Source organism: Danio rerio, chromosome 7 (assembly GCF_049306965.1).
Source record: "Danio rerio strain Tuebingen ecotype United States chromosome 7, GRCz12tu, whole genome shotgun sequence".
Lineage (NCBI taxonomy): Eukaryota > Metazoa > Chordata > Actinopteri > Cypriniformes > Danionidae > Danio > Danio rerio.
The window spans coordinates 32,950,199-32,975,152 of NC_133182.1; the positions used below are offsets into that span (position 1 = coordinate 32,950,199).

Consider the following 24,954-nt stretch of genomic DNA (forward strand, 5'->3'; position numbering starts at 1 on the left):
ACATGACACCTTACGGTTTCTAGCCTGACACATGGGCTGATTAAATCTATAAGTAAGGTTAGAGCCCCATGAAATCTGGGGGCCCCCAAAAAAATATCTAGAAGTATAAATTATACCTGTAAATTATAGCCTATATAACATCGTTTTCTATCATATTTTGTATAGTGAGAGATTTTTTTACATAAATATTTAATATACACTAAAATATAATATTATTATAATATTGTAGTGTATTTCCCAGTGATGGGTTGCAGCTGGAAGGGCATCCGCTGCATAAAAATATATGCTAGATAAGTTGGTGGTTCATTCTGCTGTGACGACCCCAGATTAATAAAAGCAGTGTATCATTACACTCTCCACTGTATTAGTCTTTAAAAAATACAATGATCAGAAATCATCGTAATCCAAAAAGAAAATTAATGAATAATGTAATATATTAACAAAAAATATCCACAAACCCCCAATCATGGAGCAGTCCAGCAGTCAAATTTATAAAAATATACAGTATTTACATATATATTTACTATTTTATATATTTATTATTTATATATATTTGTTATAAATTTAATATTTTTTATATATTTACTATTTTTATTGTAAATTCATTTTAAGAAAACTAATAATTTAAAATTTAAAGATTGTATTAAGATAAAACAGAGAAAAGAAGATTGCGTAATATATATAAAAAAATACCAAAATAAATAAAAAATACTTAAATATAGAAAATGTGGATCAGGACTTGGCCCCCTTGGTTGGAGTTGCCTGGGATCCCCCTTTTGGTAAATCCGCCTCTGGTCTAACATTTGGTCTTCTGTGGACCTATAGGCGATGTAACCTTCTTTCAGAGAGGTTGGTGAACTGTCGAGTTGAGTTTCGATCTCATGTTATCAGTATTGGTCCGTAATGTGTATCGGTAAACTAGAAGTCTTGGCCACGCCCTTCGACACAAAGCGGTGACGTGCGCTCTTACCTGTAAAGGTAAACGGCACGAGCACACACACCCGCGCTCGAATCTCAACTTTGAGTTGGGATATGCGGAAGTGTCGAATGATTTCGTTCGGTTTACATTCAGTTCTAATTTCTCATGTTAGTTAGAGCTGGACTCTGGCTATGTGAGGACAAGAGAAGAGACACTGACGCTGATCTCCCGGAATCAAAGCGAACTAACCATGATGTACTTCAAAGACGATGAGGTACAGTGTGTATAGATGTGTTTGAGTGGTGTAAAAGTGTGTGCATGTGTATCTTGCAGGTTTTACAGGTGCAAAAGACAAGGCCTGTGATATGGTCTATGGAGGTGTTTAGGGAACGTGAGGCTTTTGTTATAAAGAGAACCTGTTTATTTAGTATTTCAAATAGTTAAATTACAGCTGATTTAATCTGAACTCTGCAATTCAGTCAAGTTAAAAGTATACTTTACCCATTTAAATGTATAACACACAGTTGAGTAGTTTTTAATGTAAAATGTTCTGTAACCTAAATAAGCCAGTGAAATGGGCTACTAGTGGTACTGTTGGACTTTTACTAATATCACTGTAATGACAATTTATGCTACAACATATATCCCAGAATTATCAAAATCTAAACTACATTCTTTGTATAGATTTCTTTCAAGCAAGTTTTCTAAGTGAATAATTATAGTGTCATGAGATAAAATAAACTAATAATTTTATTAATTTAAATTGATTGTCAAACCAATGGTACACTTTTAGAAATAACGATACTAAAGTAACTAAGGCAGGGGCTTTCAATCTTTTAAATGCCTGGGACTCCTATGTACAATCATCTTTATGCCAGAGACCCCTGTACTAAAATGTAAAAGGCGGCTGATTTCTAGTATGAGGTCCAATTTAAATGATAAGAAATACATAAATGGGATGCTTATTTATTTATTTTACATTTTTACGTTTGCATTTTCTGTGTTGTCGACCTGGTGCAAATCTCAAACCTAGAAAACAAAAAACGTACTCATTTAAAAAAGCCCTGCTAAAACAGAAAAAATCTGAAAAAAGGTGTTTTATAACTAATTAAATCTTTATTAATTATTTTATAATTAATAACAATGTGTTTATTTAATGAAAATAACTTGATATTTGTATAATGTATTATTATTATTATTTAATTATTCATTTTAAATATATCTTTACTTTTTTTGTTCTCCAAACATTTTTGCCTTAGCATGCCACCTGTTGGACACAAAAGCATACCTTTTTATTCTGTTCCACAGTGGCAGCTTTTGAGTTTTTATATCTGAGAGTGTAGCGTAGTTATTTCAGACAGGTTTAACTGCGTTATTTTGGCGAGATCAAAGTTCTTAGAAAAACAGGAACTGTTCTGAGGAACGCTTACCTTACCTGAAATTCTTGCTGTTTAGATATTTAAGGTATAAAATTCAGAGGAGAGGCTTTGCTGTGAGCATTCACTTGTAAATATTGATGTACATCTCGTGTTGTACTCGAGTAACTCACTAATCAATGTAATCTTGCATAATATAAAGACTTTATTAAGTGATGACACTGTATTTGATTCATTACTAATGCAACTGTTTTGGTTGAGTACAACGTTCACGACCGTGTTCACATTGCGTAAATGTGGGAAAAACTGCATGAGTAATATTTCAATTGTTGTTAAACGGGTTGTTTGTCATGAGTCTGCTGTTTTGTCATCATAGTCCAGAGCATGAGCATTTTTTTAACGACCGTGGCTGTAGTTAATAATTATGTAAGACAGAGGTGAGGGATCACAATCTTGGTTCTTCGTGGTTCTCTCTTTCTGACGCACCAAAACAAGCTCAGCATGCACTTGATTTGATGTCCCATAAACATGTCTTGACCTGCAGTCACACCAAATGTTGTGGCTGCTTCCAAAGAGAAAGAGAAATGTAGAAAAGGGAAGCCTTGAAATGCTAACGGTTGTGACCCTGGACCACAAAACCCATCTTAAGTTGAAATCCTATGTTATGGGCATAATTTTGGGAAATGCCAACAATGCATTGTAACGGTTAAAAATGATTGATTTTTCTTAAATGGCAAAAATCTTTAAAATATTAAGTAAAGATCGTGATCCATCAAGTTATTTTGTAAATGTCCTACTGTGTATATTATGCAAAAGTAAAATTTTGATTAGTATTTTTAATTGGTTAGAACTACCCTAAAGGACAATCTTCTCAATATTTTTGATTCCAGATATTTATATAGCAGTATCTTCTTGAAATATTGTCCCTTCCTAACATAACACACATCAGTGGAAAGCTCATTTATGCATGTTTCTGTGTATAAATCTCAATATTGAGAAGGCATTTATGACTGGTTTTGTGGTCGCACATATTCTGATCTTTTAAAATATTGTCTATTATTTGTCAAGATTCTTCTAAAAGAACACATGGTTTCATGCATTTCTGAGGGTTGTCAGTGATCAAGTTACTGATGTGGTTGTGCATGGAGCAGTGTAATATCTTTAGTAATATTTTTATTCGTCCTCTTGGTGAGTTTTCAAATCGAAACATTTTACAAACTGCCTGATATTAAGTACATATCATTACCCAAAACATTGTGTTAGAGATAACCCAGATACACAGTTGCACTTTAAAACATTCTCTTGTTTAACAAGCTACATTAAACGTCACACACATGCACTGTCAAACATTTGCTCCTACGGATAGAATATGAAGTTAAAGTATGCTTTGAAAATAATATGCAGTTCAGAGACAGAATAAATCACTAATTTATTGAAGTGCTCACGATAGCAACATTGTGAACATTCATCACCACTATATATTTTATTATTGTAGAGTTTGTGAAGAAGAGAGTGAAAAGGCTTTTTTTTGTTTCATTCAATTAGAATAAAGTACAAAGATAAATTAAATCAGCTGAACAATGGCAGTTGTATCTTAATTGTATAAAATCTTTTGGTTCACACTGGATACAGCATATGGTCAGTTGTTTTTTTTATAAAGCAGGTTAGGCATTAAGTGTTAAGCGCCACAGTAGCCAGCTGTCACTGTAGTATCTTGCATGAAGACAAGTTCAAATTTGCGTTTTCATTAAGATAAGCTTTGGCTTCAGAAACTAATTTTGCATAATGGCCGTTTCCCTCTGTCAGTAAATGGTGATACTGGGATAATTTTCTTATGATGTCTATAATATATCAGTGGCATTGACAGTAGATGGAGAATTGCGGTTCTGGCTGATTGAATTAACCAATGCACTTACATTTTGAATGGTGTCTTTTTGCATTAGTGCCATTTTTAATTCCCAAAGAGCCATTTTTTTCCTTTAGTGCAGAAACACATTTGTTTAATCCGAATAAACCTTTTATTATACAGAACAAAGAACGTTTTGTCTAATGGAAAGATTAAAAAGGTGTCAACTGAATATCAGTTTAGTGTGAGGTGAGTGCAGTCGCAAATATAATATTGATTTTATACAACAGTTCAACAAACAAAATTGATAATAGTAGTACATGTTAAACTTTAGACATGTCTTTTCTATCCGTTTCAAAAAGTAGTCAGTATTTAGTATTTGTCTTTCTCGGAGCAACACTGATTGTAGTGTGTAATTCTGAATGAACTTGTGTTTGAACAAAACAAATAAGCCAATGGTTAAATTATTTGATTATACTAACATTGGCTGCATGGTTGACAAATTGTTGATTGCACTCATACTAAACACATTATACTATTTTGAAAATGCTTTTTAAAAATCTGATTACTTATTCAAATTAGGTAGCAGAGTTGGTTTAATGCAGCCTCTAACTTCATTTGTTTCTAAATAAATCAGCCATAAATATTGATTTATCTGTGACAGACCTGAACCGGCAGTTATAAGCACACTCAATAAAATATTGTTAGTAATTGTAGGATTGTTCATAGGAAGAACCATCCTTATAGGATAAAATCCTAAAAATGTTCATTCCCTAACACAGAAATTGCCATTGAAAATTTGTATTTATTTATTTACAATATACGTACTTTGCATTCAGAAAGTTTGCATTGGCCTGGCCATTAAACTTTTGTTCAGTAATTTGATTTTTTCTGCCTTTCCTATGTATTTCAGGAGGGCGTTCCTCTGCAGGAGGTGGACAATGGAAATGAGCCTTTGCTTCCAACACAAGTAAGAAAACAGCCCAGACATCTGTGCATTTGCTGACCAACTGAATTAAATACCACAGTCACATTTCCACACAAGCACATGCTAATTTCACAAGCAAAGCACATGATGATGTTATATCTAACCACAATATGGTCATAATGTCACACATCAGCATTGCCCCTGCATGACCTAAATCTCCTGAAATAAACAGACGATAGTCACAAACACTGAAAGGAAGAGAGCCAGCAGTAATACAGCCAAACATCTGATCAATCATTTAAAAAAAACAATCAATTTCTTTTGTTTCTGCTTTTGTGTCATTCAGCATAACACCTATGTTCCTCGATTATATGACTATGTCCTGGTGGCTAATAAAGTGGAGGACATGGAGGATCAACTCTTCAAGAAGCAGGATGCCTTTATCCTGGAACTGAAGCGGAAGAACATTAGAGTGACTGTATGTTATGTCACCGCCACTTGTTTGTGTTTTTCATTTATTTTTAATGATCTTCCTCAACAGTTTTATTATTGCTCAACAGAGAGTTGAAAATGACGGAAAGTTGTTTTTCGGTGTCCGCGCACCTGAGGAGATTTTTACAAAGTACAAGTACCTGCTGAAGGTGTCCGATGGCTGTAACTGGAGTGCAGAGGAAAGCCGTGAATCATCTGTCTCCTTCTGCACCCGGTACCCTATTTCCCTCTGATTCAAATGCTTTTACAATCTGCTATAGATGAAATCCCTTACCACAAACATTCCTTTTGTTTTACAGAATCAGGATTGTTCACTTTGTCTTAAACAATACGTTCATAGGATCAGGAGGTACCTGTCACTTTCTTTTTCACTTCATCTTTCTTCACATTGTTATCACTCTTTTCTTCTACCTGAAACTAAAAATGTACTATTCAAAAGTCTGCTGTCAGTAAGAAATTGAAAGTTTTTTTTTTAGAAATTTGGTGCAGATAACCTAGTGCTGTGGTTACTTACCTTTTTTTTGCCCAAGACCCCCTTTTCCCCTGGAAAATATTGTAAGGCCCCTGTCCACATATAAGTTTGCAGTAAGAATGACAAAAAATGCATGTGGCTGGGTCAAGGACTCGTTGCCTCGAGAAAAAGGTATAAAATTATAGTTCAGGTAACTATCTTGGTCTTTCCTGCCTTGCAAGTTTCTAGTATTGCTAGCACTGTTACCCCAAATGTTTGGAGTTTCCTCGCTTGGGTCCAGTATGTTTGGGGTAATTACCATTAGCTGCTGAAGGCGAATCAATGAGACTTGGTTGTTTTTGTGAAGGACGAATTACAAATTTGTCAATTTTTTATTTGGTCAGCCAGAAGATAAAATTAACTGCTAAAAAAATGTGTAAAAATGACACAACTCACAGAGCTCGCTGGAGCCCCCTTGTTTTCCGGGACCCCCCTGTTTGGAACCACTGACCTAGTGGAGATAGCGGTTACATCTAGAGCCATTGCGCTTCAGGCAGTCTCAGAGGAGTCTCAGCTTGTGGAGCTTTCACAATAAACACCCCCACCCCACACCCCCTTGCTCCAACTTTATTTCTCAATGCTTTATCACATTAAAAGCAAAAAATAAATATTAAAATCAATAAAGTTTTTAAAACTATAATTATATGCATTAAAGCTGAATTTAGCTGATCAAAAACACAGTACAAAATATAATAATCTGAATTGTTATTACTGTTTAAAATGAGTTACCTCGGAAATGCTTGCACTGCTTGCATTACATTTGTTGTTAGAGTATTTTCATATTTCTACAGATCAAATTGCTGTCAGAAAATGTCCTCTCCATTTATTTTATTTATTTATTCTCTCCAATTATGACTCCTGCGTGACTTCAGTCGTTAAATAAAGAATGGTGCTTCATATAGCTGACACCTGTCAGTAAAAAATTGGCATGGTCAAATCTGCATTGGAACATTCACGCGTTCATTTTCCTTCGGCTTAGTCCCTTTATTCATTCGTTTTATGCAGTGGATGCTTTTCCAGCTGCAACCCAGTTCTGGGAAACATCCATACAAACTCACATTCACACACATATACTATGGCCAATTTAGTTCATTCAATTCACTTATAGCGCATGTCTTTGGACTTGTGGGGGAAACCTGAGCACCTGGAGGAAACAAGAAACCTACATGAACACGGGGAGTGCATGCAAACTCTACACAGAAATTCCAGTTGGCCCAGCCAGGACTCGAACCAGCGACCTTCTTGCTCTGAGATGACAGTGCTAACCACTGAGCCACCGTGTCATGCATTGGCACATTCCTAATGAAAACACTTACATTTTACTGTAGTTTTCTTATCAGTTTGAATTTATCCCAGTTTAAATGTTTTACAGACTGCAAATCTTGCCAGTTAACTTGTCTAGAAAATGCTAATTATAAAATGTTTAATATGAAACTGCATTAAATTTACCTAAGCTTTTTTTTTTAAAAGTTCAGAATTAAACACAGAGATACAGTTAAAGTCTGAATTATTAGCCCCCTTATTAATTTGTAGCCCGATTTCAGTTTAACGGGAGAAGATTTGTCAACACATATCTGAACATAATAGTTTTAATTACTCATTTCTAATAACTGATTTATTTTGTCTTTGCCATGATGACAGTAAATAATATTTTACTAGAAAAATTTTAAGACACTTCTATACAGCTTAAAGTGACATTTAAAGACTTAACTAGACAGGTTAGGGTAATTAGGCAAGTTATTGTAAAAATTATGATTTGTGAAAATTTCCTTGCTCTGTTTTTGAAAATATTTTTTAAAAGAAATAAAATTCAAAGGGCCTAATAATTCTGACTTCAACTGTATATTCATGTAAATTTTTTAAAAATAAATATTTCTGAAAGGATTGTCCTAACTGACATAAGCATCAATGTCTCTCTTCACTTTTTTTTGCACTTCAAGAGGGTCTTCAAGATCTGCTGCGTCAAGGTGCTTTCGAGACCATGTTCTGTCTGCATGAGGTAAAATACCTTATTGTCATTGCTTATTCATCAGTAGCCAAAGACAATCAATCTCTGGGTCGTGCTGAATTTCATTGATTTCTCTTGTCAGAAAAAAGAGCAGAAAAAGCTAAAGAAGAAGTGGGCAAGCTGGTATTCAGTTTTGAGGCTTTTTCAACAGCCTGTTACTGATGTAAAGTAAGTTCTCCCTGGTTTTATTTTGTTATATCTTTTTTTGCTTATTTATTTATGTTTCCATATGTCTTTTTCAGGGACTATTTTGGGGAGAAAGTGGCACTGTATTACCTGTGGCTCGGCTGGTACACTCGAATGCTCGTCCCGGCCGCTGTAATTGGTATAGTTGTGTTCTTGTACGGTCTTGCCTTCTTCAACACCAGCCCGCTCATGTGAGTATATTTATAGTATTGAAGTATAGAAAACTAGGAATGACTGATCTGTTGCAGATTGCAGACTAATTTGTTTTTAATTTACACTATTAAATCTCATTTGTGATGCCGTTACAGTCATGAAGTATGTGACTCTGACATCATCATGTGTCCAAGATGTGACATAAAATGCAAGGCGTGGAACCTGTCTGACACATGTATATATGCCAAGGTCAGTCAATAAACATCTTAATATAACTGATAATTCTAGATGTTATACAGTAATCCACAAGACTCTTGTTTGCCCGGTCTCATCATGGAGGTTAAACAAGTTGCATGTAAATATGGATCTGACTTCTCCACATAAATATCAACAAGAAGTTGCTGACATAAGGAATTTGTATCCTACTCATAAATCTATATACACAGATGGATCAAAACAGGACAGTTATGTTTCTGCAGCAGTAGTAATGGGTCAATTACACTACGACATTCATATTCCAGATTAAAGCTCAATTTTTACAGCTGAAGCAAAAGCTCTACTTTTGGCTCTGGAACACATTGAAAATGCTGAAGAACACTATTTTATGATTTTTTTTCTGAACCAAAGTCTACAATCGGTAAAGTCTTTTAAATTGGAGAATCCCATTGTTATTGAATATTTTGTCAAAGTGAATAAACTAAAGAGAAAGTTTATCATGTAGTTTTCTACTGGATCCCTGAACATGTTGGACTCCTTGGAAATGAACAAGCCGACAAAGCTGCTAAAACAGCCCTAACTGGAAAGGTGCAAAAACCCATCCCAGATTTAAAAACACTAATAAAAAGTTAAATTTTTATCAAATGGCATGCAGAATATCATCAGTGCTCTAAACGTTTCAAAATCCAGCCTGAAATTGGAACAAAATACAATTTTTATTTTTTAACTCAAGACATTGTGAGATTGTTTACACAAGATGCCGTATTGAACACACGAGACACACATGAAAGGAGAAGAACCCCCAAAATGTCTAGATTGCAATAGAAACCAAACTGTTAAACATATTCTTCTGGAGTGCCCTATTATTAATGTTATCAGACAACTATTTTTATCTGGAGAGACTTTAAATGAAATATTTTAAAATGTGAATCCTTCTAAAATTGTAAATTTTTTATCAAAAGTAAACCTTAAAAAACAGTTTTAGATTTGTATCTTATATATTATCATTAATACCATTTATTTATTTTTATCTTTTGTGTTTATTGCTGTTGATGACCTACAATTTTTTGATTATTTTTTTTATTACAGAAAAGTGTTATTTATAAATTGTGGTAAACGTAATCTGTTTTGTTTTTTGCTATGACATAGCCATAGAAGTTGATATAGCAACAAACTCAAAATTCTCTCTCTCTTATACAATATATTGTATGCTACCATTCAGTAGGATTCTTATAATGTTCTCTTGCTCATTAAGGCTGCATTTATTTGACTAAAGCAGGCTTGCCCAAACTCAGTCCTGGAGAGTCAGTGTCCTGCAAAGTTTAGTTTCAACCCCAATCAGACACACCAGGGCTAGCTAAACAATCTCTTAATAGGCTTTCTAGAAACATCTGTGCTGGTGTGTTGAAGTTGGAGCTAAAATCTGCAGGACATTGGCCCTCCAGGACTGAGTTTGGGCGGCCCTGGACTAAAAACTCCGTAAAAAGTGCTAAAATTATGAAATATTATGAAGCTGTATGTATTATGGATATATTTCAAAGTGTAATTTGGTCTTGTGGTTTAAAATTGGAATGTTCTGTATTTTAAGTCCAATCATCGGTGTCACATAGAAATACTTTTAGCAAGTTTTTTTTATGATCAACCTCTGATTATCCTCCGTTTAGAACAGCTCCCCTGCTATATATTTTGTGGATACTTGGACGAATGCACATTTGATATGGAAAAAGAACAGCAGTTATTTTAGATATAATAGTTTGTAAAAATTATAGATATCTTTACCTACACTTATAATCAATGGAATGTTTTATAACCGTTAATAATTTATTTCAAAAGAAAGTCTTGCTTACCCAAAAGTTTGGAATGAGTCTTTTTTTAAAAATAAACAAGGAATGAATGGCACGTTATTATATGGGTCACACTTAATAAGGTTTCATTACTTAATGCATTCACTAAATTAAACTAATTATGAACAGTAAAGCATTATTAATCATAGTTCAACATATATTATTGCATTATGAACATCCAAATTTTAGTTTGTTAACATTAGTTAATGCACCGACAGGGTTCCCGCAGGTCCTTAAAAAGTCTTAAAATGTCTTAAATTAAAATCCAGGAAATTAAGGTCTTAAATTGTCTTAAATTTTACCGTAAAGTGGCTGTAGGTATTACATTTTCAGCCGGTCTGCTTAATGACGATAGGGAAGCACAGTGGTTCACCGTAAAACATCTAATAGTTGATTAATTCAATATTTGAAACAGGAGAGAAATTACAGTCTCTGTGATTTATTAGCTTATTACGGTAGGTCGGGTACAGAGTACAGACGCTAAACCGGTCTGCACCTGCGTGCTGTCATTACGCGGTTGTTAATGTGAGGTTCAAAATGCAAAGATGGGAGAATGTAAATTTTACGACGTGGCAAAGAGGGAATGTGTAAATTCTGCAAAAAGACCTTTTCGTTAGGGCCCATGGGGCTCAAATTCATCGAGTATCACATGAAAGGAGGAAAGCAGCAGCTGGACGTTGCAACAGCTAGTCACTGCGCTAAAGCCATTTACTGTGGATTCAATAATGTTCCCCTAATCTAACCTAATCTTGATGACTAAAGAATTTCAAATTATAACTAAATTTTAATAAAATCATAATGTATGCAGAGTATACAGGCTAATGCTGGCATTATTCTTTTATTATTCAGCTTGACCATCGCCTTATTGTGAAGTGAAGTGGCAAAACAAATCCCACTGAGCCTTTATCTTAATTTCGTTATTGCCAAATAACCGTCATCATTTATTATTTATTTTAATTCATTTGCTAAGAAAGACTTATTTTTATTGGTGTTTTGGCCAATTTAAACGTTAAGTGTATGTACCCAGGCCTATTTAGAGTTGAGATGTTAAGATGTTACAGGGGGCTTATTTTATTTTTTTTGTTCCAACTTGGCCTGTAGCCTATGTTATGAATAAGTAATGTTAACGCATATAAACAATTTATTCATGAGAAAAGACAAAAGAGCTGTGCATGTGCACATTTGGATAATGTCGGGCTTTAAACGGGTTTGGGCTTTTAAAAGCTGTCAATCAAAATGTACCTATCGGGTTCGGGCTCCATCGGGCCTACCTTTCATAGCCTGATTACAGCTCTAGTTCAGACGCCCCCTCACAGTCAGCTATAACAGTTTCATTTCACTACCAGTCACCCAAAAGGCAGGTACTGCGGGTTATCCATACTGTGACGAGCCACAATTTATTTTAATCTAACGAAAACATTAAAATGAGTAGCCTATTCCAAAGAAATTATATAATTTTTGGGTCTTAAATTATATTTGTTGAGGTCTTAAAAAGGTCTTAAAAAGCATTAAATTTTACTTTTAAAATGGTGCAAGAACCCTGACCGAGTTAACGTGAACTAACAATCAAAAACTACATTTTCACTTACTAGCATTAACTAACACGACTAAATATTGTAATGATTGTATTGTTCATGGGTCAGTTGGTGTTATTGTGTGGAGTTTGCAAGTTCTCCCTGCGTTCGCGTGGGTTTTGTCCCCAAAGACAAATGGTACAGGTGAATTGGGTAGGCTAAATTGTCTGTAGTGTATGAGTGTGAATGAGTGTGTATAGATGTTTCCCAGAAATGGGTTACAGCTGGAAGGGCATCTGCTGCGTAAAAACATGTGCTGAATAAGTTGACACTGTGGCAACCCCGGATTAATAAAGGGACTAAGTCGAAAAGAAAATGAATAAATGAATGTATTGTTCGTTGTTTGTTCATGTTAGTAAATGCATTAACTAATATTAACTTATACAACCTTATTGTAAAGTGTTACCAATATATGCATGTGTGTGTTGGGTTCTTAAAATTTGTATAAACTCTGTAAATCCTTACAAACAGGTGAGCCAACTATTTGACAATGAAGGCACCGTGGCTTTTGCGATGTTCATGGCAATTTGGGGTGAGTTTTTCCACTTGAACTTAAGCAAAACTGTTTCTTGTGTGATAAATAACATTGATGTTAAAGTGCTGTCTTGTTGTTTAACTAGCAACCCTGTTTTTTGAGGTGTGGAAGAGACATCGATCTCTGTATGTGTCAAAGTGGAATGTGTTTGACTGGTGCGATGATGAGGTAGAATCATACATTCTTTACATTATTATTTTGTGTTTAATGTGAATCTTCTGATTGAGCCGAATGACTTCGTCTGCCAACAGGAAGAATTGATTTTGGAGATTGTCAATGACCCTCAGTGTAAGCCAAAAGAGTACAGACATTCTTACCTGCGCAGCACCTTGGTGCTTCTTTTGGTCACGTTAGTGGTAAGAAATGCTTTTTACGCACACACGCACGCACGCACACACACACACACACACACACACACACACACACACACACACACACACACACACACACTTTGTTGGTTTATGAGGACTCTCTATTGGCGTAATTTATTTTATACTCTAAAAACTTCTTTTTACATTGGCTTACCCTATCCCTAACACCAGAATCCTGTGGCAATTTTTGAAAGTGAAAAGACAACATTAGGTATGACTTTTTTAACAGTTTAAAATTCTGAGGACACAGGGCATGTCCCCATTGACCACATCAGCATTTTAATACCTAGTTTATACCCATGTCATTACACAAATTTGTGCCTGCATATACCAATTGCAAAACCAGTACAGACACCAAAAGAGACCACTTGAATCTTCAGTTTCTCGGCATTTATTCGTTTTTTTTTCTAGAAAGGTCTGACAAAATTCATAATATTATTCCCCATCATTGTTTTCAGCTGGTGGTGATCATCGGTCTGACCCAAGCTCTGGTGATCTTCCGTGTTTTAACTTCAATATTGCTTTCAAAAAGCCAGTGGCACCTTCTTCGTGAACATGCCACCACAATAGCCATGTTATTCGGCGCAGTGCTGCACTACATTACCATTCAGGTTATGACTCGGGTAAGTACAAACAGATAAACTGCCTAATACAAATAAAACTTGTTAAAGAACATTGGCATTTTTCTGTAAGACAATAATCAAATGATGTCTTCTTAGGTCAACAAATTCGTGGCTTTAAAACTGTGTGAGATTGGTGGGTATCAAGTATAAAATTAAAATCAGTTGCTTGAATAAATTGTACTAATGTAATGTGGTAAATGTCATTATTGCTCAATTGCAGAGGAGACACGCTCTTTTGCAGCCACCGAGAGGAGCTTCACAGTGAAGATGTTCTCATTTCAGTTCTTCACTCTCTTCTCCTCACTGTTTTATGTGGCGTTCTTTCTGGGAAGGTAAGTCTTTGTGTGTGAGTGTGCTTTTTTTGATTCATTTACTCTAACAACAGGCTGTTCAAAGGGTCTTTTTGTGCTGTTCTCAGGATCAATGGCTATCCTGGAAACTATGTTCGAATTGCAGGCGAATGGAGACTAGAAGAGGTATTCGTTATTTACCAATTTATTATTATTTTAAAAGTTGCAAATACCTAACAGTCTATTATTATATTTAAACTGCAATAGTTAATGTGGAAGTAAGTAATGTGTATTTATATAATGCATTCATTGTGTATGGCCATACACCCAAAGCGCTTTACAATCATGAGGGGGGCTCTCCACAGCACCACCAGTGTGCAACATTTACTTGGATGATGCGATGGCAGCCACAGGACAATGGCACCAGTGCGCTCACCACACACCAGCTCTAGGTGGATACAGTGATACAGCCAATTTGGTGGATTATGTTTGTGGATTTTGTTTGACAGACATTTTTGATGCATTGCTTAGCTTTTTTATTTTTTAAACAACCACGTCAAAAGACAAATCCCAAACCCATATTCATTTGTTCAGATTGTGAATAATGGCTTCAATTTTAGGCAGGAATTCAGAAATCAGTTGAGCTGAACCCCTCTACAAGTTTTTTTTATATGCTGGAGTAGACAGTGGAACTCACATGGTTGAGTTGACTTTATGAATACAAAATCTTGGCCAAAAATAATTGTAACTCTTGATGGATATAAGCCTTAAAATCGTGTAATGTTGTCAAAACAATGCCAAGTACATTGTCAAATACACACCATAATTACAGCTAAACAAGATCACTATCTGACACTTGGGAGATGCACTGTGTAAAGTCTACTTCAGCACATTTGAAGACACTCCATAGTGTTCAGGCCAATTGATCATAAATTCTTGTGTGAGAATAAAGCCTTCATTCACAGTGAGGCTGGTGAATCTTGACATTGCCAACCTGACATATAGCTGTAGTAAATGTCTTCTGCATTGGATGTTTAAGAAATAAAAAGACACATTTTATCAGTTACACCTACTATAACAACACGTGATGCATCAAGATTCCAGGAACAAGCAATTTGGCTGTCAACCAAAAGCGATGCGACATGACTGAAACATTTAAATACCAGCCACTGCACTTCCAAAAAAATTGATAAAGGCTTTTCATCTAATTAAAACATATTAACATTATTAACTGTCTACCGAGCGACTTATATTGTTGCTTTGCATTGAGTCACAGTTCTGACTTTCTATTTTAAACTGTCTGCTAGTTCTGTCTGCTCAGATCTGAGATCTGAGGTAAACTAAATGCTGCTGCTTTCATTATGGCAATAAATGTCACCTAAAATTGTATTCAAACTCTTAGTGGGAGCAATTAACACTGAATGAAGCACATAATCTCTAGCTGAGGTGATCTTAGTCATAGTAGTATATGCTGTTGTTCTACTACCACATCATGGAAATTTTAAAAATAGCATTTCTAAAATCGAAATGTCATGCATCGCAGAGGGTTAGAACTAAAACTCTCTTTAAAGGGCCATGTAACTTCCTCTTTTGGTTCAAGTCTACCTCAGAATCTTTTTTAAAAATGCTTTGGCGTGGAGCTCTGCGAGCAGAGGGAGGAGTGGGCGTGGCCAACAGAGCAGGGGGAAAAAAGATAGATCGAACAACTGTCAGTTGGCCCTCAATATGAGACACAAAACTGTGAGACCTATGATTTTAAAAGTAAAAATGCAAAGAAGTAAACAGTAATTTAATGCCCTGCTACATTTATTACTTGTAATTTCATATACACATAACCACAATTTGTTCTATAATCATAAAAATAATCGTCTTAATATAAACACTATAATTGAGAAGGACTTCTCTCCTCATCAATCCCTGGGTCTGAATGCAGACACGGTGGATAGCAGTGCAGCAGGTCTCCTTCCTTGTCTATTTCAACCATTAGCCCTGTCGGTAATCTGGAAGATTTTAAACATAGATGAACACAGCAGCACGGATATAGGCTATGTGTCTGAATGGTAACACACTCAACTGATAAAAGTTGCTCCAATTCTTGTACAGCTCTTCTGACAAAAATTGCTGTAAACCAACAACTTTGCTGTATCGGCCCTGACAGAATCGCAGGGAAAAACATGTAATAAACCCTGTGGATTATTAAAACAAACATATACAACCCGTGCAGTGCAGACAGAGTATCACCCAGTCTTTGGGTCACAGTTTGGCAGATCTGCCTTGCTTTTGGAAAGCACGTGCTCTCATAAGTAATTAAGAAGCAGGGTTTTCTCATAGGATAAGAAAAGAAAGATGGAAGATGAAATTGGCTGACAAAAGCTAAAAATTATCCAGTTTTTTGCCACAATTTGTCATAACAGATGCTCAACACAAATCTGTTCAATTAAAAAAAAAGTACTCTATGTTGCTTTTAACATGGAAAAGATACCCTTTAGTCGCACGTTGCGTGGGGTTAGGACACTGTGTTAGTGTTGAATTAATTTTAGCCAAATATCTTGCAAGCCAGAAACCTATTAAACACTGAAATATTTTGTCATATGTTTGTGCCTAAACCCTTACAATTCCTTTTTTTTTTTTTTTTGCAGTTGGATGTTTACATGCATTTAACAGATGTTTGTAGCCAAAGTGTGAATCAAATCTTTTTTTCTCTCTCTCTCTCTCTGATTTAGTGTCATCCAAGCGGATGCCTTACAGATCTCTTCATCCAGATGGCTGTTATTCTAGTGCTCAAACAAACTATAAACAACATATTTGAGTTCACAGTGCCGTAAGTGTTGTCAAAAATTGCACTAAAACCTTAAACATTCAGTTTTTACTGTTCAACTTTATATTTTACCAGATAAAAATATTAAAATAAAAATGTTACCCGTTCTACTTGGGTTTCTCACTTAAAATCTTCTTCTGTGGTTTCTCTGTAGCTGGTTAAAGATGCTTTTTAAGCGCTCAAAAACTAAGAAAAAAAGCAGGAAGTGCGGTAACTGTTACCGAAAGGCATGTCGAGAAAAGGATGGAAACATTGAGCAATGTGACCTCTGCAAGCTTCGTGATTGGATGACAAACTACGACCTGAGTGATGTCAATGCTTTCTCCTTGTTTAATGAGTTTTTGGAAATGGGTATGTATCTCCTTTGTCATTACATAGTGCATCTTCATAGTGCTAACTTTATAGTTTACTAGAAATGTATTTTTGTTATACCCTCATCAAACACTATTGGGACACTTCACTTTAGTTGATTCATAAAGTTCAGTTTCTTTCAAAAGTGGCCGTTTTGGAGAGACAATGACCTGTGTCTGATGATATTTCTCTTTGTTGTTTACTTTGATGGAGTAATGTGTTTTTTTAACCTGATGAAAAAGTTTCATGTTTAAATTACCCAGTGAAGTAACTTATATTTTACATTTATGAAAGTAGTAGAATTTATTTGTTGCTTTTATATTTACTCATTTTCTTTTCGTTTAGTCCCTTTATTAATCAGGGGTTGCAACAGCAGAATGAACCGCCAACTTATCCAGCATATGTTTTATGCAGCGGATGCCCTTCCAGAAGCAACACAGCACTGGAAAACACCCATACACTCTTGCATTCACACACATAAACTACGGTCAATTTAGCTTACCCAATTTACCTATTCACCCGGAACATGCAAACACACAGAAATGCCAACTAACCCAGCCAGGGCTCAAACCAGCAATATTGCTGTGAGGCGATGGTGCTACCCACTATGCCACTGTGACGCCCTTTACTTTAATATGTTATGATGAAAAAGTGATAGTTATTTAACAATTCATTGAGTAGCAACACTTATATGTTTGATGTTATAACCAGCCTTTTAAGAGTAGCCAGAAATGCTGAAGTGGCCCTCAGTAGAAATTAGTTTGACACCCCTGCCTTGTATGTTAATTTTCTATGTGGACAGTTTTCATTTTATGGTTCTTCATACTTTTCCTTGTAGACCTATGTTATTTCTAAATATAAATATATCATCTTTATCATTCTGCTCACTCTTCTAGACTCTAAATTAAGTCTTAACCCATTTGTGCTCAACTTTTTACAAATGGTTTCTATATGAACATGTTTTGCATTTATTTTTTCCAGACTTCAGATTTTTTTCAAGAAAATCATATTTCAATATGCAACAACTATATAGTTGCAGGTGGGCAAATATGTTTTAAAAACCCTTTAATGTAAATTTTGAATAGAAGGAGAACATTTGGCAATCTAACACAAAACAACTGCTTTCAAAACATCATATTGATATTCATAAACGCATTTAATATGTTTAAAATTAGAAAACCATTTGAGATTAACCCCCAAAATGATCTATCATATAATTCCATAAATATTAAAACACAAAGAACTAATCCATTTGTCTTAAAGTGATTAAACACACACTAGCTTCCCGAACAAACTACTGTGTTTCAAAAAAAAAAAAAAAAAAAAGTCAAATACTAGAGTAAATGCACAATTTAGGTTTCAGTGACCTGATACTACATTTTTGTGTAGAAAAAAAAGAAAAATTTAGACAAAAGTGGACAACAGGGCCTAAGGTTGTGACTGAGTTTGGTTGTAGTTGTGTTTTTCTTCAGTGATTTTACTTTTTAACAGCAGGAGTTCATTATTCTCTTCCACTCAGACCTTTAACTCTGCTCCAGTGTTAATTTAACTTGTAAGAGTGGGACCAGTGGGAGAAGTAAAGTTTACTCTGAGGATTTTGCTGTGTGTGAAATTGTGTATCAAAAAGGCTGCTTTAAAGTAAAGATATCAGTTAAATTGGTTATGTTTAGATGAAGTATTATGAAACTATAATTGCCACTTGAACTTTTGGCAAAGTATACAAAAAACTATAGATGCTTTGAAAGATTTGTTTTATTTATCTGAGTCTAGAGACCTTCATGATTATGTTAGTATACATTTGTGAACAAGAAATTATTTTTATTAACATGAACATTTTCTTTATTTGGGATTGTTTGCTTTAATTTTGTACCCTGGAACTAGGGTAACATGTAGAAAAGTACTTATTAAAAGAACATGGCAACTATAAGTACCGGTGGGCTTAAATGTGTTAATGGAAGAATATAGTCTACCTATTAAAACTGTAACTAAAGATTCAGCACACTAATTTTGTAGATTTTATAATTAAAACTATTTTCAAAGCCTTCAGTAATTTGGTGTATACATCAATACATCTTGAACATGTCTACATGCATAATGCATTAAGCTGCTGCCTTGCAACTATCTATGTGGGTTGTGACGTGGATATTTGCATTAATGACCAGGTGAACCGGTGTTTGTAATATTGTGTCTGAGGAGTTCATTTGACATCTGATTGGTTTATTTAATGTTGCCCTGCATTAACATCAGCTGCTGTTCTTTTGTGTGTCGTCAGTTCTTCAGTTTAGTTTCACCACCATCTTTGTGGCCGCGTTCCCTCTGGCTCCTTTATTGGCTCTTATTAATAACATATTTGAGATCAGACTGGATGCCATCAAGATGGTCAGCCTGGAGCGTCGCCTTGTGCCCAAAAAAACAAATGACATCGGTAAGTAGCTGTTACAGTACATGCACTCTGTGTAGTTCATCGTGAAGTAAACCTAATGTGTAAACATCATACATCATCCGCTGTGTGTTTTGTCTGGCAGGTGTCTGGAATAAAATATTAGAGGTTGTCGGGGTGATGGCTGTCATTGCTAATGGGCTAGTGATAGGGATTTCCTCTGACTTCATACCCCGTCTGGCATATCGTTACCGTTATGGACCTTGTGCTGTCAACAATAACAGTGGCCTGGAGTAAGTATCTAAAGAGTAACGAACCATTAAAGCATGTGAGCAATTCCAGCGTTATGGATGTGACATTTGCAGTAATATCTCAAAGCATAAATTCATATAGAAAGTATACGTTAACATTACATTAAGGCAGAGGTCTCAAACTGGCAAATCTGTTTTTACCACACAGTTAAAAAAAGTAATTTTACGATTTTTACTGCTGGAGTGTCGGAAAAAAACGTAAAATAACGGACTTTTACATGGAATTTCTCACATAAGCTGTATTTATCTTAACTAAAATACTGATTAAATGTCAAATCTAAAAGTTGATTTCTTTTTAAGCATAGATGATGTTAGATTAATGATGTAACTAATGGATTTGTTTTGTCTGGTAGCTGTATGACGGGTTATATCAACAACACTCTGGCAACAGCATTCATGTCCAATATGAATGTGAAAAAGGACTTTCAGGAATTGATCACAGAGGGTGGACATAATGTTACACAATGCAGGTAACAACTTTTATTCTAAAAACAAATATAGAATGCATCTTTTTTAATATAGTACAGATGAATTTGATTGGTTGATGATCTGAATATGTGTTGTACAGTTACAAAGACTACCGCAGTAATGAAGACCAGAGTCTCACCTCGCAGTTTTGGTTCATTCTGGCACTCCGCTTTGCCTTTGTTATTCTGTTTGAGGTACAAAATAAGAGCTATGTATCTTTTCTCTCTCTCTCTCTCTCTCTCTCTCTCTCACTCTCTCTCTCTCTCTCTCTCTCTCTCTCTCTCTCTCTCTCGCTCTCTCTCTCTCTCTCTCTCACTGCAGTGTGTGTGTGTGTGTGTGTATATATATATATATATATATATATATATATATATATATATATATATATATATATATATATGTATATATGTATGTATATGTGTATATACATACACACACGTGTATATGTATATATATATATATGTGTGTGTGTGTGTGTGTGTGTGTGTGTGTGTGTGTGTGTGTGTGTGTGTGTGTGTGTGTGTGTGTGTGTTACATGTTTTGTTGAATATCATCTGATTTTTTTTGTGTTTGTTTTTCCGACTCAGCATGTGGTGGTAATATGCAAATTTATCGCAGCCTGGTTCATACCTGACAATCCTAACAGAGTGAAAAACCACAGGCTAGATGACAAACTAAGAAGACTGAAAAAGGAACTCATGTAAGTAGTTTTTCTAATTCTAATCCTTAAATGGACAATGCACTGAAAAATGGTTTACAAAACATTTATTCACTCTTGTGTTCTTTCATTTTTGTACCCTTCAATAATATCAATTATTGTGAATATCAATTAGCAATAAAATAAAAAAAAATTAAATAAAGGCACAAGTCATCTATATAGAATGGCCCCATGCAATACATGCTGTATATTTCAAGTGCTCAGGCCAGGGTTTGTTTCCAGAACATTTTAGCGGAGGTTCATTTTGAATAACTTGCATATAACTTTCCTAATATTTATTTTTTTTTAATGTTTTTTTCACAAAGTAAAAGAACAAAAGTTAGCTTAATAAATGGCTAAAATTAGTGCAGTACAGCATCTAATAAAACGAAGAAATTAGACTAAATGTATAATGATAATCAGATATATTCAAATAAATAGACATCTCCGAGTTTATTCTTTTTTATGTATTGTGCACCTCTACAGCAATATTTTTGGATAAAACAGGGCTTTTTGTCATCATATAATAGCTTTTTAAATCATATGAAATAATGTTTTAATCATAAGCGCATGTCTTTCTGTGGAAGAATGAGTTATCCGATTGATCACAGTTCAGCAACAACTACAATCAAAAAGCTTTTTTACAATTGCTCAGTTTTATTTATTTATTTATTTTTTTTCAGTTTTAGTTTTATTCAGTCTGGGTCTGTTGATGTACCATTTGTATACTCTTACAGTGTTGACTTGTTGTTATAAACTGATTAATAATAATCATAATCCATATAATAAACAACATTCTCAGGATTATTTGAAATGAAACAAACTAGATGTGCTTTAACTGCAGACTGTTAGCTTTAATTGAGGGTATTTACATCTTAATCAGGTTAACACTAGGAATTAAAACAGTTTACAAATGTGCCTCCCACTTGTTAAGGGTCCAAAAGGAATTGGACAATTGGCTTCTCAGCTGTTCCTTGGCCAGGTGTGTGTTATTCCCTCATTATCTCAATTACAATGAGCAGATAAAAGAGTTCATTTCAAGTGTGCTGTTTTGCATTTGAAACTGTCAGCTCTCAAGATGAGATCCAAAGAGCTGTCACTATCAGTCAAGCAAGCCATCATTAGGCTGAAAAAACAAAACAAACCCATCACAGCGATAGCCAATATATGAACAAGTTCAAAAAGGAGTGTTTGTCTGATTTATTTATTTAATTTACTTAAAACATTATAATTATATACACCACGGTGAGTTGTCAATTTTTGTGTGTGTGTGTGAACTGTTCCTTTAGCAAACCCTCTCCGTCTAATTAACTTCTCTTGTATCTCCGTCTCTAACAGGGAAGCGAGTACATTATACGACACCACATCCACTGTGGTGTGAACAATGAAGGTACAACCAGAGATTTAATAACTTTGATTTGACGACTTTCTGACTTCCGTGTTCAGCAAGAGACACTTGACACAAGGAAGATTTGTGTGTTTACCTGAGATCATGATCTCATCTGCATCAGTGTGTGGGACTTTCCCTTCACTTCACTGCCTTCAGAGACAGCTGGGACAATCTTACTGGAGCTTTTCTCTCGATGCAGTTTACAGTTTGACCTCAGGTGCATGAATATTGTTCAGCTTCAGAGGACACACTGTGCACTTTTGGCTGTGATTTATGAACTAATCTATTTCTGAGGAATTACAAAAACTGTGAAAATGCAAAGTCGGACGGCAAATTTTTTTTATGCAGTTAGTGTTTTCCTAAGACAAAGAATTTATTATTGTTGTTGCTTAATGTTTTAATGAAACATGTTTGCCATATGATTTATATATTTAAATATTTCATTGTTTACTTTTTCTTAAAGTTGGAGAAGGCTTCCAGCAATACTTGGCTTTACAGTGAAAATCAAGTTTGAATCTAAAGACTTGAATGTAACAAAGAAAAAACACTTGGGAAGTGATGCCAGTGTGTGTGTTTCTGCTCTACGATGGCGTTTTTAAACCACTTTTTCATCATATACAGTTGTAGACCAAATTATTAGTCCTCCTGTGAACATTGCATTTCTTTTTCTAATATTTGCCAAGTAATGTTTATCCACACAAGGGCATTGTTTACAGTGTTACAGTGCTAATATTTTTTTAAACTCTTCTTTAGTAAGTCTTATTTCTTTTAGTTTGGCTGAAATTAAAGTAGTTTTTATTTTTGTTTACGGTCAATATTATAAGCCCCCTTGAGAATAGTTTTTTGGATTGGTTTCTGAACTACTTTTTGTCCAATAGCTTGCCTAATTAAACAAACTCGCCTAGTATAATTAACCTAGTTAAGCCTTTACATTGCACTTTAAGGTGAATACTAATATCTTCCAGAAATGCTTTGTAACTTGTATGTACTGTCATCATGGCAAAGACGAAAGGAATTAGTTATTAGAACTTGCTTATTAAAACCATTCTTTCATTCATTTTTCTTTTCGGCTTATTCTCTTTATTGATCCTGGGCTGCCACAGCGGAATGAACCTCCAACTTTTCAAGCATATGTTTTATTCACGCAGTGTATATCCTTTCAGCTGCAACGCATGACTGCATGTACTCACACATACACTACTATCAATTTTAGCCTACCCAATTCACCTATACCGGAGCACCAGGAGGAAAACCCACGCAAACACGGGGAGAACATGCAAACTCACTGACCCAGCTGAGGCTTGAACCAGCAACCTTCTTGCTGTAATGCAATTGTGCTACCCACTGCGCCACCATGACGCTCTATTGAAACTATTATAGAAAAGGGTTCAAATCTCTCCTTTAAAAAATTACTTGGGGAAATATTTGAAAAAGAATATATGTATCATTTTTATACAGTAGTTTTGATATCGTCATCTTTATGTACAGTAAAATAATTGTGTTCACCACAATGAAGTAATGGGGTGTAATAAATGTTGAAGGTGAAGTCGAAATAAAGCTGTCAACCCTCTTTTCCTCCATAAGGTGTCAGCGTTCACCGCTTCAGACATGCATGAACATTTCTTTTTCCCAAGGAGATTCCTTTTGGATGATGCGTTTTGTTTTATTCTATTATCTGCTTAAGATAAGCTTAAGTTAGCTTGCTTGGTAAGAGAAACTAATGAATTAGATACATATAACATTGCATATATACAAAATAACAGTCATTTATCACAGTACACAAAAAATGATGTTTGCTGCTGGTTAAAACTACTTAAATATAAATACTACTTATACATATAAAATGAGCTGAAACAACTTAATTTTTGAGCTTTTTTGGGGCCACTTTAATAGTTTTATGATCAATTTACTTAAATTTGTAAACACTACTAAGTTAACTTAATTTCTTCATGTTGTCTTAAGACAGATAGCTTGCTTTCATCAAAATATCTGGTATATTAATGATATTAACCTGTATATAACCAATAATTACTCTACATCATCAAGTAAAATAGCTAACACTTTACAATAATGTTTAAAAAATAATGTCTAAAGTCTAAAAATAAGTTATTAACTTATTAAATAGTCAAGATTTTGGTGAGTTTAATGAGTTATTAATAATTATGTAAGAAATTAACATCACCTAAGATGTAGTAGTTTTAATCACCGGTTTACTTTAATGTAGAAAAAATAAGCCTCATTGTAAAGCAATAATAAACAACATGCCTATAGAGAATCAGGGTAACACTTTATTTTGATTGTCTGTTTGAGTATTAGCAGACTGTCTGCTTAATTTGTTAGTACCGCTCCTTCAACAGACATTTAACTGACTATAAGAAACTTTGCAAGTACATGTTAACTTACACTAACCCAACCCCAACCTAACAGTCTACTTATAATTTTATTTTTTTTAATAACTTAATTCAACAAACGGACCATTAAAATAAAGTTTGACCAGAATCAGAACACTTTATCAAATGCCAAGGATTAGATTAACGTGAAAATATATCAATGTTTGAAAATAAGCAGCCTATTAAATGAACTATTTGACGTTTTGTTAGTTTAGTGGCTAAGTCATACAAATTCACACAAGTTCAGTCTTTTGAATATGTATTTTTAAAAGGAGGT

At 34.7% G+C, this 24,954-nt stretch overlaps 1 protein-coding gene across 1 annotated transcript; it reads left to right on the top strand.

Moving 5' to 3' along the window:
* The first annotated feature begins 1,001 nt into the window (after positions 1–1,001).
* On the top strand, positions 1,002–23,344 carry ano9b (anoctamin 9b). Its single transcript, XM_001922625.9, has 24 exons — positions 1,002–1,193; positions 5,055–5,111; positions 5,416–5,547; positions 5,630–5,775; positions 5,861–5,910; positions 8,013–8,071; positions 8,163–8,248; positions 8,323–8,457; positions 8,575–8,668; positions 12,525–12,585; positions 12,674–12,756; positions 12,840–12,944; positions 13,418–13,582; positions 13,679–13,715; positions 13,803–13,914; positions 14,001–14,058; positions 16,596–16,693; positions 16,845–17,041; positions 19,314–19,466; positions 19,567–19,714; positions 20,086–20,202; positions 20,301–20,394; positions 20,788–20,900; positions 22,236–23,344. The coding sequence occupies exons 1-24, from the start codon at positions 1,170–1,172 to the stop codon at positions 22,276–22,278; spliced, it is 2,367 nt and encodes a 788-aa protein (XP_001922660.3). The 5' UTR covers positions 1,002–1,169; the 3' UTR covers positions 22,279–23,344.
* Positions 23,345–24,954: the final 1,610 nt, after the last annotated feature.